Source organism: Candoia aspera, chromosome 14 (genome assembly GCF_035149785.1).
Source record: "Candoia aspera isolate rCanAsp1 chromosome 14, rCanAsp1.hap2, whole genome shotgun sequence".
NCBI classification, from domain to species: Eukaryota; Metazoa; Chordata; class Lepidosauria; order Squamata; family Boidae; genus Candoia; species Candoia aspera.
In genome coordinates, this window is record NC_086166.1 from 19,108,172 (window position 1) to 19,122,337 (window position 14,166).

Consider the following 14,166-nt stretch of genomic DNA (forward strand, 5'->3'; position numbering starts at 1 on the left):
GACAAGCTTTTAGATACCGCTGTCATATCCCCCCTCAGTTTTCTCTTGCTCAGCTCCTTTAGGTGTTCCTCATGATGCTTTGCTTCCAGATTCCTTATCACCCCAGTAGATCTTCCCCAGATCTGTTCCAAATGCTCCATATCCCTGTTAAACTGTGGTGCCCAGGACTGAATGTAGGGTTCCTAGCTCACACTTAGATGCGGCACTTTAAATTTAGTGCCTTTTAGGCATTGGTGACTGTTAAAAATTCTTAACTGTGCTATACTTGTCCATCTGTGCATACGCTGACATTCTCTGGTTATAATATTCTGTGCATTTAAAATGGAATTTTCAAATCATTTACAGGTATCCGAACATCCTTGCTGGAATCAGAGGAACATACCTGTCCAACTTGTCATCAGACAGATGTTTCTCCTGATGCTTTAATTGCCAACAAATTTTTACGTCAGGTAACCTCAAATCTACCTATATTAATCTCTGAGTGCACTTCCCCTGCTGTTTTTTTAATCACTTTACACTATTGTGAGTGGGAGAGATTCTGTTGAATATTTCAAGGGAAAGATGATCAGATGAAGCTGGTTGATTAGTCTGTGATTTGACAGAATTATCCAAGTGTCTCTTTTACTCCTGTCACAAGACCAGATGGATGTTAAGTTTCTGTACGAAGGTGGGAAACCCATTCTGCTGGTTACTCTGTTTACATCACACGTTAGTAGATAGGTGAAGACGTGGTCTATCTATTTTCATCACACATTACTCTGATTAGTGTTAATCTCGGTAGGCAGTGTTTTGCCTTTCAGTTTTTTGCTTAGCATGTTGTGCAAATTCAGTCTGGTTGAACAGTTTAAGGTAACACATGAACCCAGAAAACAAGTGAAATACTGTATGTAATGCAAATACAGCCCCTGTCTCTTACATCCAGCCTGTACAGTGCAGCAAATGACCCCTGTGGAAGAGAAGCTGTGATGTTATCCAGAAAGTTTTGACTCATCGGTTCATTCATTTTTCTCTCTTTAGGCTGTAAATAATTTCAAAAATGAAACAGGCTACACAAAAAGGCTCCGCAAGCAGGCCCCACCACCAAGACCTGCAGTTCAGCGGAACGTGCCTTCTATGCCGAGGCCAGCGGGCTCTAGGCAACAGGATCCCCTCATCCTTCCAGTCACTTCTGCTGCTGTTCGTGCCACTGCATCTCCCCCCTTGTCTTTGACTCCTGGCCAGGCACCCCCCACAACAGGCACATTGGCCGTGAGCCAGCCTGCCACCACCTCAGTCAGTGATGTGCCTGCAGCACTGTCCATGGCAATTCACACTGACAAGCCTGAAGGGCCTTTCCGGTAAGTCAGCTCAAGTGGGAGGTGGCATTCCTTCCTGCATTTATCTCCAGCGTCTCTGACACCACTCGTGACCGAAGTTGCAGCTGCACCCTTCAAGGCCTTTCTTGTGAGGTCTCTCTTCTAATGTGAGAATCTTCATTGGTCTCATGATCCCTGCAGAGCATACAGACTATTTTAACATTTCTGCCACTGGGTAGGACTCAGATTGTATAGGATTCTTAAATCCCTGATTAAGAGTAGCCTGACTTCAACTTTTAACCTGTTTTCATTCTTCTTACAATAACATTGCACAGATGCTTCCATGAATGGTTGTGTTTTTGAATTGCAAAGAATGCTGGAGGAAACTGAATAATACAACCTCCAGGAATTGATTCAGTTGCTATATTTGGATTCTGCTCTACCTTTCAAAGACTTCAGCACACAGCAGCATGTGAATTTAAGCTATGCTTAATTAGTTCTTGAATCAATGTTGTCTGCAAGTAAGAAGATATTGTTTGTTGTATTTTAAGAGAAGGCGATAAGTTACTAAAATTGCTTATATTTGCGATGAAGGGGAAAGTCACTTCTTTATATATTTCTTTTTCTATACTATATTCTTTTTTTTTTCTTTCTTTTCTATTTCTTTTTCTATTTTTTTCTTTTCTGCATCTATTTTTTCTTTGTTTTTCTTTTTTTTATTTTACTGTTGTAATTGTAATCTTGAATAAAATTACTATTAAAAAAGGAAAATAGATGGCTGAAAGGACTGAAATTTACATTATATTATAACTTAAAAGAAAATTTTTATAAAATTTTTGGAGTCCATTGGTACGTGACTCAATAAAAATTATCTAGAATGTATAAAGGTACTTCAAATCTATGTTGGAAATGTAGAAAACATGAAGGATCATTTTATCATGCCTGGACTTGTAAAAAAGCCAGAAAATTTTGGGTTCAAATACATACAGTGATACAAAGAATTTTAAAGATTAATGTTCAATTGAAACCAGAACTTTTCTTGCTGGAACTAATGGATAGACAATTAGAAAAGTGTTGTGGAAGATTGTTTATATATGATAACTACTGTGAGATTATTATATGTACAAAAATGGAAAGACTCTGAAATACCCATAGCAGGGATTTTTTATTATTAATTTTTATTGCTTTTTTTAGATAACAGAAAAAGAAAAAAGAAAAAAAAACGAAGATGCAGAATTAGATGACAGAATTAGCAGAGATAGCAAAATTGACTTGTCTGATTAGAGAAAGGACAATAACCACATTTATTAGTGACTGGAAACCACTAATAAATAAAATAAATAAATAATAAGTCACGTACTTATTACTTTACGTTTTTACTTTTTTCTTTCAAAATTTGCATTGTTTATATTGTCTTAAAATTTTCTTTAATAAAAATTATATTTAAAAAAAACCATATTTACAAACTGACTTGATCAGTGGCTAGATTTTCAAGACATACTAGCCAACCACATTTTAATCGAGCACGTTGTGTGAGTTTTGTGGTTATTCATTGGTCCATTGTGTCATATGAACCTAGAAAATTGGATTGAGTAAAATGATAGTTAAGCATATCTTGGGACACAACCGATATAGCTGCTTTCTACTCTTCCTCGCCGGGCTTGTGGAAGGCAGCTCACTGTTGCAAGGCAGGGCGTGGTTTAGTGCTCTGTGATACTGTGAGACCTGTCCATGACTCACCATAGCCGCTGCTAGAAATTGACATGTTAATGATAGCGCAGAACCCTTCTAGTACATCGTTCCGATCTGTTTAACTTCAAACCTTTTCCTTTGTACAGAAAATATTTCAGTCTTTTGACGGCGATAGTTGGTTTTTCTGTCACTTTTCCTGCTCTGTATTGGTGACCTTTAAACACGGGAGACCACAGAGCTATATACAGTTACTACACCTTCTCCTCTGCTGTCAGATGCTTTCCTGGTCATGTATTTATGCGCTCATTGAATGTGTTTCCCATTCTTCCTTTCAGTGCTTGTAGTAATGACCGTAATGCTCCTGCTTCCCAGTTTTATCACCAGATACCCTGTAATTCCTAACCTTGAGATTATCTGTTTTCCTCCAGGGAGGGTGATGGTATTGGATCAACTGCTGCTGCTGTGTCAGCCTCAGATCACCCCAAGCCACCTGCCTCTCTATCGGCTAACACTGTGCTGGAAGGGAAGGTAAGCTTTGTCTCAGAGTGGAGCTTGCTGGTGTCTTTCACAACGGCAGCAACTGATCCTCTTCCGTTTCCTTCCCAAAGGGCTATCAGGTTCCTGTGCTTGGACAGCCAGCCTTGCCTGGGCAGCTGAGTTCTCATGGGCATTCAATACCCACTATGGGTAAGTTTGTGCAGCTTTGATCGCTCTTGTCAGATGCAACAGTATCTGCCATCCATACTGAAAGCAACTTCTTTTCCACATAGGCCAGCCAATGAGAACAAATCCTGTCCGCTCCGCAACCAGTAGGTCAGGCTGGGAGCCGTAAGTATCCTTTCAGAATATGTGTGTGTGTGTGTGTGTGTGTGTATATATATTGTATTCTTAGGCAGTAAGTGTAGAATGTAATCATTAAATAGCTGTTTGTATATGCATAAGAAGCATCAGTTGCTACTAAAAGGGCTCTCATGTTGTAGTGAGCAACACGTTAAATCTGGCTCTGGCCTAAAATGAGCGAGAAATTAACCCACTTGTTCATAGTGTGCAGTTGGGTGCAAGGGTAGAAAAGTATCTCAGTCATATAAACATTAGAATTTAACATTTCTGGAAGCAAATTGCTAAGTTATCAGCTATAGGCAAAGCTAGAAAACTCAAACTCCTAAATGTTAATTCCAGTTTTTTTAGCCTTTAAAAACTCAAATGCAGTTCTGGAAAGGCAGTTCAAGTGCAGAGAGCAGTAACTGCATAATAATGGTCTGTGGGAAATAGGTAAGAAGCAGAACATTAGCTAATGTTTATGAGCATGGAAGAAGAGAACTGCATTCAGCTTGTGCGTGATGGGGAGAGCGCTTGGTCTAAGTCTAGAGAGCACTGACGGGGGGAGAGCAGCAGAACAGGTTAGTCTGTGGTTGAGCTATAAGACAGAGTAGGCCGTGGCCACAGAAGCGTGCTCTCTCCGTTTCACGTTCCTCCTCTCTTGCGAACAAGAGACAAGTATGACACTCAGTGACAACATCTTTTTGGGTTTCTTTAGAAGTTCAAACCGAGGACGCCCGCATAGTGACCGTACACAAAGGACTCAGGCCCCAACACTGCCAGCCTCAACACCAGTCTTTGTGCCCGTGCCTCCACCTCCCCTGTATCCTCCTCCTCCCCATGCACTTCCTCTTCCACCGGGGGTACCTCCACCACAGTTTCCTCCTCAGTTTCCACCTGGTCAGCCTCCACCAGCTGGGTACACTGTCCCCCCTCCGGGATACCCCCCGGCTCCAGCAAACATATCAACACCATGGGTACCAACACCAGTGCCAACGGCTCACTCAAATGCCATCCCAACGACACAAGCACCTCCTTTATCTAGGGAGGAGTTTTACAGAGAGCAACGGAGACTTAAAGAGGAGTAAGTATTTGGCTCTGGATGAAGTTCCGTTATATTTCATTCTTCTGTTTCAGTAGGCTGCTTGGCTGCAGCTGCGCTAGAAATGCGCGTGCCGTAAGCCAACATGACATATAACGTGAGATTTCAGATGTTGGTTTTCACTACCAGCCTTCAGATCTACAACAATGCAGAAACTTGTAATTCTAATAAAATACGATGAAACTTCTCTCAAAAGACTATGATTCGCATTTTAGTAATACGTGGCATGCAGTCCTTGTTTGAGTTCGTACTCTTAGTGCCTGCTTTATCAGTACAGAATTGCACTGCAGCACAATGTTTTTCTTATTTTAACAGGGAAAAGAAAAAGTCAAAGCTTGATGAGTTTACAAATGATTTTGCTAAAGAACTGATGGAATATAAAAAAATTCAGAAGGAACGCAGGCGTTCTTATTCCCGGTAATTTTTTAAACGTGTCTATCGAAATTTGTTTATTTAGTGCAACTTAAAAAAAAACTAAGCAGCTTATGAAGGTAGTTTATAATAAACCATATAATGCATATAATATTAATGAATCAACATCATACTAAAAATTACAAGGACAACTACAACATCCTTAGCAGGACCCCCTACATGCTAGGTGCATAAATCCTCCCCGTCCCATCTCAGTCCCCGAATGTCACATTCTCTTTTACAACGTTCACGCGGTGGACAGAGATGTTCTTCTTGGCAGGAGTGATTCCACAGAAAGGGAACTGGTCTGCTGCTGCTTCCAAGCCCCTCCCCTCCCCTGCCATGGGGGGGCGGGGGGGCCGGAAGACCAGCTGGAAGACGGGGAGGAGCGCCTGCTTTGCCTCAAGAAGGAGGGTGGGCAGCCTTTTTCAGCTGGCCTCCTGACTGGAAGCTGCGGAGGGTTAGGCTTTGGATTGGGCTGATAGGTTTCACTTTGGGGAGATCAGAAGTGGCCGGATGAAGCGAGTACCCACACCTGCAGAGGCTTAAGGCAGCCATTTTGGATCCTGTACCCCCACTCCCTCACAAACATGAAAGATGTGGGAAGGTCGTTTGCATTAAAAACAACTCTTTAAGGAGCGTAGTGGATGCTTTCAGTCTTTGCAGAGCTTAAGGCATCCATTTAATTCCTTAAATGTCCCACTAAAAGCAAATGCAAAAATGGTCTGAGCATTTCTGCCCTGCCCAGTCTGAGATGCTCAGGGGGTACCTGTGACCGTAGGGCTGGGGTTGCCCATCCCTGATCATTGGTACCTCCAGCTCTTGCCTTTTCATAGTTGCCATGTAGGTCAGGGGCTCAACGTCATGGACCACATGCCATCCATTGGGTCATTTTTGCAGCCCCATCTCGCTGGTGCCCAGCGCAGTATCAACAGCTTGCCAGTCTCCACCAGGTGCTCCGGATCCTCCCACAGGCTGGAGAAGTGGGACTCGGCGCCCAGGTGGGCAGGCCAAGAAGTGGCTGCGTTCCTGTTCCTGCACTGACTTGGACTGGGACAGCTCTGCTGGTGACAAGGAGCAGCAGCTGCTGCTGGTGGTGGTGCTGGTGGGAACAGGCATTTCAATATGCCTGCCATGCCATCTCCCCAGCCTTCCCATCTGCTCCAGCTGACAGCTGGACAGAGAAGACCAGGCCAGGGTCACTCAGGCCTCTGTGTGCTCTGCAGCTGTTTCTCAGGGAACAGCTGCCTTGGGGGAAGAGGCAGAAGCAGTGGCAGGGAAGCAAACAAACGAAGCAGGGTGCCTTTCTTGTCCCAAGAACCAGGACACGCTCCTGGTGGGGCCTGTGCTTGCTGCTTTCTGCCACTTGTGGCCAGGGCAAAAACGGTGCTGCGCGCTCTGCCAAACTCTCCCTCCAGGGCTCTCCTCACTTGCCCAGGAGTGGCATCTCACACAGCCTGGCCTGTCCCAAGACTCTGGTCATCTCCACCAGCTGGGAATCCCCAGAGCTGCTCCTGCTTCCTCCCCCAAGCAGGCCCCTTTCCACACAGCCCCTGGAGGTAGGTGAGGCTTGGTTCAACCCCCAAATTCTCCTGCTTCTCTGTTAGTTATAGCAGGAAAACACCAAATGGTAATGGCTTGCTTCCTGTGGGGCAGAAAGTATCTGTGTAATCAAATTTTAGCCTGCTTTCTATTAAAAGTAATTCTGAAATAGAGCTCAATTTACAGGGATTGTAGCCTCTCATGAGAGGATGACCCATGCCAAAGTTAAGACATTTTTTTTCCTTTAAAGCAAACTACCAATAGCATTCCTTGAGAAAGACAGCTCATTGGAGTGGCCACATGGTGTTCACCCAAACTGTCTTCATCCTCTCAGACATTTTTGGACCATTTCTCTGGCCTGCCTGCATTGGCCTAAGGAACTGAAGCAGTTGTTGTCTGTCCTCCAGATGTGCAGTGGGGCAGCTTGAGATTCCAGCCTTGCAGGCAACACAGCTCTAGAATGTTCCATAAAGGTGCTGCCCATTGATTAGGGAACCAAATGCACAGGTGACCTCTCAAAGAACAAATTTGGGCACTTTTCAAGATTGCTAGCAAAACATTTGTTAATTACCTAACCGATATCCAACCACACTCTAGGGACCTGCCGGAGTAGACATTTGGTGAACTATTTCCGAAAATCTTAAGATTGTTTCTAAAAGCTGGAAAAGTCCTACCGGTCTCCTCAAAGTATTATTAACCTGTTTTTTTAATTGTATATAGTAACTGCCAGAGGTTTTTGTTTGTTTGTTTTAATTACAGGAATTCTCTTGTCTCTGCAATGCAAGGTGATTTTTCCCAAAGTCCGGAGACTGCAAATAAACCATTTCTTCTCCTTGTGTTCCAGGTCCAAATCACCATATAGCGCATCTTCCTATTCAAGAAGTTCTTACACATACTCAAAGTCAAGATCTGGCTCATCCCGCTCTCGATCTTACTCCCGGTCATTCAGCCGCTCCCACTCCCGCTCCTACTCACGGTCGCCCCCATACGCCCGGAGGGGCAGAGGCAAGAGCCGCAACTACCGCTCCAGGTCCAGATCACATGGATATCATCGGTCAAGGTCTAGGTCGCCCCCCTACAGAAGGTATCACTCTCGGTCAAGGTCTCCAGCATACAGAGGCCAGTCCCCAAATAAGCGCCCTGTTCCTCAGGCAGAAGGGGAACGGGAGTATTTTGGTCGATACCGAGAAATCCCAGTTTATGACATGAAAGCATATTATGGGAGATCTGTGGACATGAGAGACCCCTTCGAGAAAGAGAGGTACCGTGACTGGGGAGAGACCTACAGAGAATGGTATGAAAAATACGTTAAGGGCTTTCCAGCAGGAGCCCAACCCAGGCCTTTGCTTAACAGAGAGAACTTCTCCCCCGAACGATTTGGCCCTCCTGGACTAAGGAGAGAGAACTCCCCGTACATCCGGGGTCGCAGAGATGATTATCCTGGAGGACTGGGGCATCGAAACCGAAATCTAGGGGGTGGCTACTCTGAAAAGCTGCCAGGGAGAGAGGGCCACAGTCTGAAAGACATAACAAAACTGAAGGACAAGGAAGTTGACAATCCTCCTGGGGATGCAAAAGGGAATAGACATAAAAAACACCGGAAGAGAAGGAAGGGAGAAGAAGGTGAAGGCTTTCATAGCACTGACTTGTTGGAAGGCTCACGAAAGCCTGCTGCTGGCGAAGAGGGCAGGCCTGACCCCCTCTTTGTGCCCCCGAGCAGGGATGATGCCACTCCTGTCCGGGACGAGCCAATGGAAGCTGATTCGGTTGCCTTTAAGCCCATCTCCGACAAGGAGAGGAAAGAGAAGCCGAAGGGAAGGGCTGAAAAGACAAAGCAAAAAACAGCAGAAGGTGCTGCTACCACCAAGAAAGAGGTGCAGGTCAAACCAGCTAAAGTAGCATCGCAGGAGAAGGCAGAAGCAGATCGTGAAAAATCCCCACGGACTGACCCTCCTGCCAAAAAAGTGAAGGAAGAACTGCCAAAGACTGATGGCCCCAAAGCATCCTCTCAGAAGGAGGAGAAGCCTCCCAGTGTCCCCCGCAAAGCCCATCCCCGCGGTGCAAAGGAGCATCCGGAGGCCAGGGCTGCCAAGGAGGAGAAGGCCAAGAAGGAGCATCCCAAGGAGATCAAACAGGAGAAGCCGCCCAGCAAGGAGGAAAAATCCAAGAAACCCACTGACAAAACCAAGCCGGCAGATGCCAAACCTGAAAAACGGAAGAGAAAAGTGGAGGACAAGGTCGATAAGGAGCCTGAAGCCCCGTTGCTAAAAGCGTCCAAGCAGGAAGTCGCGGAATCAAAACCGTTGCCAAAGGGGAAAAACGAGCCAGAGGCAGAGAAAGCAGAGAGGACCCCTGAGAAGGACAAAGCTGTTGTGCCAGTTGTTCCCGCAAAGAAGATTAAGCTGAACCGAGAGACCGGCAAGAAGATCGCAAGTGCCGACAACGTCCCTCCCGTGAAAGACGCACCGGCCGAGAAGCCCGAGCCGGCGGGAAGCAAAGGGAAGCAGGAGAAAGCCAAGGGGAAGCTGCGGAGGAAGGTGGCGGCTGCCGACGGCCCCGGCTCCACGCTGGTCGACTACACCAGGTACGGGGACTGGCGCAGAGGCCGGGGCAGCTCCTGCCCCGACTTGCCGAGCCCATCACCGGCCCTCACGTTACACTCCCTTGAGCCATTTTGGCAACCATTCTGAACCCCTCTGATGGGGCCAAGTCCCTCCTCTGGTAAACCCCCTTGGCCCTTTCCTCCCCATCCAGTAGCCCAAAGATGATTGTGGCCTTTTCCTTAACGGCTCTCTGCCTTCCTTTTTTGTCCGCGTGTTTGTTCTGGAGGTACCTTCCCTTGCATTTCTGAAAAAAAAATTGCGGGGGGGGGAATTGTTTGGGATTATGTGACTTGCCCTGGAGCCAAGGAATGGCTGCCTGGAATTCTCACTGACCTTGTTTTTCTCAGAGGGAATCGTAAGATGCAGGCTTTTAAGGTTAATTTAACAAGTCGCATTCTGGTTATCAAGAGTTGGAGCACTTGAAATCAGGCCATTCTTTCTAAAGCTTATTTATTTTATTTATTTTATTGAACTTCTCAACTGCCCAACTCATATACGACAACTCTGGGCGGTTTACAAGAATAAAAATAACATATCGCTACAAAAATATAATGTACTGTACATATATATATACACATATACATATAAAAATACAAATATAAAATATAAATACAACATGGCAAATCAAGATCTTACTGTTGGCACCATCATGGTGCCAACCACCTCCATGTATAGCTATCGCCCCTTCCACCCCAAGCCAGGTGGCATAACCAGGTTTTCACTCCCTTCCTGAAGGCCAGGAGAATGGGGGCCTGTCTTACCTCCAGGGGTAGCTTATTCCAAAGGGCAGGAGTGATGACAGAGGAGGCCCTCCTCCTGGACCCTGCCAATCGGCAGTCCCTCATGGACAGGGTCTGTAACATGCCCTCTCTGCCTGACTGAGTGGGACAGGTCAATGTAACGGGGGTGAGGCGCTCCCTCAGGTAACCTGGCCCCATGCCATGTAGGGCTTTAAAGGTGATAACCAACACCTTGAATTGGACCTGGAAGCAAACCAGCACCCAATGCAGCTCGCGCAGCAATGGTTATGTGTGCCGTCCTTGGGACTCCTAAGACTGCTCACGCGGCTGCATTTTGCACCAGCTGTAGCTTCCGGATATTCTTCAAGGGTAACCCCATGTAGAGCGCATTACAGTAGTCTATATGGGAGATGACCAGGGCGTGAGTGACCGTTCGAAGGGCCTCTTGGTCCAGGAAGGGGCGTAACTGGCACACAACCTGAAGTTGCGCAGAGGCCCTCCTGGCCATGACTGCCACCTGCTCTTTGAGCAGGAGCTGTGAGTCCAGGAGAACCCCCAGATTATGCATTGGATCTGTCTGGGGCAGTGCAACCCCATCAAATACGATAAGTTTATTTTTTATTTATTTGATTTTTATCCCGCCTTTATTATTTTTATAAATAGCTCAAGGTGGCGAACATACCTAACACTCCTTCCTCCTCCTATTTTCCCCACAACCACCACCCAGTGAGGTGGGTTGGGCTGAGGGAGGGGGACTGGCCCAAGGTCATCCAGCCGACTTTCATGCCTAGAACTCTCTGTCTCCTGGTTTCTAGCCCACTGCCTTAACCACTAGACCAAACTGGCTCTTTGGTTCCTGGATACTCAGGAGCCCCCAACCCACAGCCACTCCATCTTACCAGGGTTCAGCTGAATCCTGCTGTTCCCTATCCAGACCCTCACAGCCTCCAGGCACCAAGAGGGTGGTCACAGCTTCTGTTAAATCGCCTAGGATGGAGATGTATAGTTGGGTATCATCAGCATATTGATGATATCTCATCCCATGGTGACAGATGATCTTGCCCAGCAGTTTCATGTAGATATTAAAAAGGAGTGGAGAGACCACCGAACCCTGTGGCACCCCACAGAGGAGGGGCCATGGGCTGGATCTCTCGCTCCCTATCAACCCTGATTGGGAGTGGCCCTGGAGGAAGGAGGTGAACCAGAGCAAAACCACGCCCCCAACCCCAACTCCCTGAGCCACCCCAAAAGGATACCACAGTCGATGGTATTGAAAGCCGCTGAGAGGTCAAGAAGAGCAAGGATGGATGCGCTGCCCCCATCCCGCTCCTGCCAGAGGTCATCCATAAGTGCGACCAATGCCGTTTCAGTCCCATATCCAGGGCTGGAACCCGACTGAAAAGGGTCCAGATAATCCATGAAACAATTTAAAGAATCTGGTAGTTACCAGGACATTTCCTTATGCCAGGGCCATGAGATGAATGCTTTTCTGGTGAGACAGTGAAAATCATATTGCCGCTGCAAAATTAGGAATTAAAATTATGCCTCTTTGATATCCCCCATAATAAACATGTCTTGGTTCTTGCGTCCTCAGTACAAGCTCTGCTGGAGGCAGTCCAGTGAGAAAGCCAGAAGATAAGCTAGATACGAAGCGCACCGTCATCAAGACTATGGAAGAGTACAACAACGACATTACTGCCCCCGCTGAAGATGTCATCATCATGATCCAGGTTCCCCAGTCAAAGTGGGATAAGGATGACTTTGACTCTGAGGAAGAAGAAGAGAACGTGAAATCTGCGCAAGTTCCTTCTGCCATTGGGAAGCCAACTAGCGTCATAAAGAGTGTCAGTGCAAAGCTGCCCAATCCCATCAAACACAGTGAGAAGGATCCTGAGCCAGCGGAGAGAAATCCAAGAGGCGCAAAAGAACCTGGCCGTGAAACTTTGCAGCCTGACCCCAAAACCTCCAAAACTGTGACACCGAATGAGAAGGGGAAGGCCAAGGACAGGGATCACGCTGCATCCGACAGAGACCCTTCTGAGAAAAGGAAGGGCGGGGCTCAGCCAGAGAAAGAGCGTTCAGAACGTGCGGCGGAGCAAGGCAACGCCAAGGGTGGGTCTTCCCACTCCTCCAGGGATAGCAGATCTTCAGACAAACATGACTCGGCCCACGGATCCTGCGCAAAGGACTTTACTCCTAACCGAGACAAAAAGCCAGACGGTGACAACAGCAGAGACTATTCCAGTTCCAAGCGGAGAGACGAAAGGGGTGGGTTTGCACGAAAGAAAGCGTCCCCTTCTCGCGCCCGGGAAGCAGCCGCCTCCGCCTCGAAGGGCAAGGCCAGGGACGAGCGAGCTGAGCAGCCCAGGAGAGAGGGCTGGGACTCCAAGCGGAGCAGCTATAGCCCCCCGAGGGACCGGAGGCAGAGCGACCAGAAGGGCGCCCACGATTCCAGGCGTTCGGCAGAGCAGCCGAGGTCCCAGGAGAGGGGCTCGGGCAAGGAGAGGGAGAAGCGCCCGTCCTCCGAGGCCTGGGGCAGCAAAGAGAGGGCGGCATGTGGAAACAGGTCTGCGTTCAGGCGGGGCTCTCCGGAAGCCAGGGAGCCAGGGGCTCCGCAGAACGACAGGAGCGCCCTCAAGCCGAAGCCTCCACCCTGCCACGCCGCCCGGCTCTCTTCCGACCCGACAAGAGAAACAGACGAGGCGGCTTTTGTCCCGGACTACAACGAAAGCGACAGCGACAGCGATGGTTCGGCCAAACAGGACGGCTCCCCGGGGAAAAAGCCCAGGGACGGGAAGGACAGGCCGAAAGAGGCTGCGGCCGCCGTGCCGGCCCCCCAGCCCGGTCGGAGCCGCAGCCCCAGCAGCCCCAGCCCCAGCCCCTCGGAGAGCCAGGGCCGGAGCCGCAGCAGCAGTGCCAGCTCCGCAGACAGCCAGGACAGCAAGAAGAAGAGGAGGAGGAAGGACAAGAAGAAGCACAAAAAGCACAAGAAGCACAAGAAACACAAGAAGCACCCCGGCACCGAGTCAGAGGCCGAGAAGAGCCAAAAACACAAACACAAGAAGAAGAAGTCGAAGAAGAGCAAGGAGAAGGAGAAGGAGAACCCCAAAGCCAAGCCGGCCCCGGTCTAGGGGCCAGGCGGACTCGGTCGCCGGGTGACACTTGTCCCGATGTAAAGACGCAAGAGCCGTGTAAATAATGCTGCGACGGGCCCAGTGCTGCACTTACGAATTGCTGCTTGATTTGATTTTTACATCAGAGCTTTATAAAGTGAACATTTTGTACAGACTTGTGAGTTGTGACCATGTAATATGGGAGGAGGAGGGGGGGCAAGTTTTCTTTTTATTTGGGGGGCATTTTATTTCTATCCACCGTTACGTTAGTTTGGGTGGAGTTTACTGTACTGTGAAAAATTTCACACTTTTTTTTAACTGCCTGTCAGGATAAGTAAAAGGGCTGGTATCAGTTCAAAATATCAGTTGGAGGACTCGCAGGATTCATTACAGCCCTGTTCTGTTACTTTTGGATGATAAATAAAAAAATTCATTGAATCTTAATCAATGTGGTAGTTTTACAGCACCAGTGTTAATAAAGGAAGTGGATGAGGAGCATGGCCTAAATTCTACACAATGGGAAGTTAACCAACTTCGTTATAGGGACCTCCAGTGACAGCTGGTAGCTGTTCCTCAACCCAGGGAAGCTAGGAGGAAAGCAGCTGCCGTGTGCATCCGTGTCACCATCCACCGGGTTTGGGTTTTCTTCCCTGATACAAGAGGGTGGTTTTCTCCCAGTGGAATTACATGGGAGCATTAGCATGTAATACATTCCATGTTGAACAGGGTGGTGCTCTTACGTGCAGAAGGGGATGATGAAAAGCTTGGTGGCCTTCCAGAGTTTGAGTAAAGGCAAACGTTACCTTTCCAAGTACGCGTGGTGAGCCGAAACGACATCGGCACTGCAGA

At 47.7% G+C, this 14,166-nt stretch overlaps 1 protein-coding gene across 5 annotated transcripts in view; it reads left to right on the forward strand.

The window, feature by feature from the left end:
• Positions 1–13,761, forward strand: part of RBBP6 (RB binding protein 6, ubiquitin ligase) — a 32,379-nt gene extending 18,618 nt beyond the window's left edge. For 2 of the 5 annotated variants that reach the window (XM_063314776.1, XM_063314777.1), the window contains 9 exons: positions 346–449; positions 1,018–1,337; positions 3,416–3,515; positions 3,596–3,674; positions 3,758–3,815; positions 4,525–4,890; positions 5,224–5,325; positions 7,706–9,445; positions 11,799–13,761. In XM_063314776.1, coding sequence (XP_063170846.1) covers positions 346–449; positions 1,018–1,337; positions 3,416–3,515; positions 3,596–3,674; positions 3,758–3,815; positions 4,525–4,890; positions 5,224–5,325; positions 7,706–9,445; positions 11,799–13,335 — 4,406 coding nt within the window. In that variant the 3' untranslated portion in view covers positions 13,336–13,761. The remainder of the gene's footprint in view (positions 1–345; positions 450–1,017; positions 1,338–3,415; positions 3,516–3,595; positions 3,675–3,757; positions 3,816–4,524; positions 4,891–5,223; positions 5,326–7,705; positions 9,446–11,798) is intronic. The other 3 variants (XM_063314778.1, XM_063314780.1, XM_063314779.1) reach the window with 2 other exon arrangements.
• Positions 13,762–14,166: the final 405 nt, after the last annotated feature.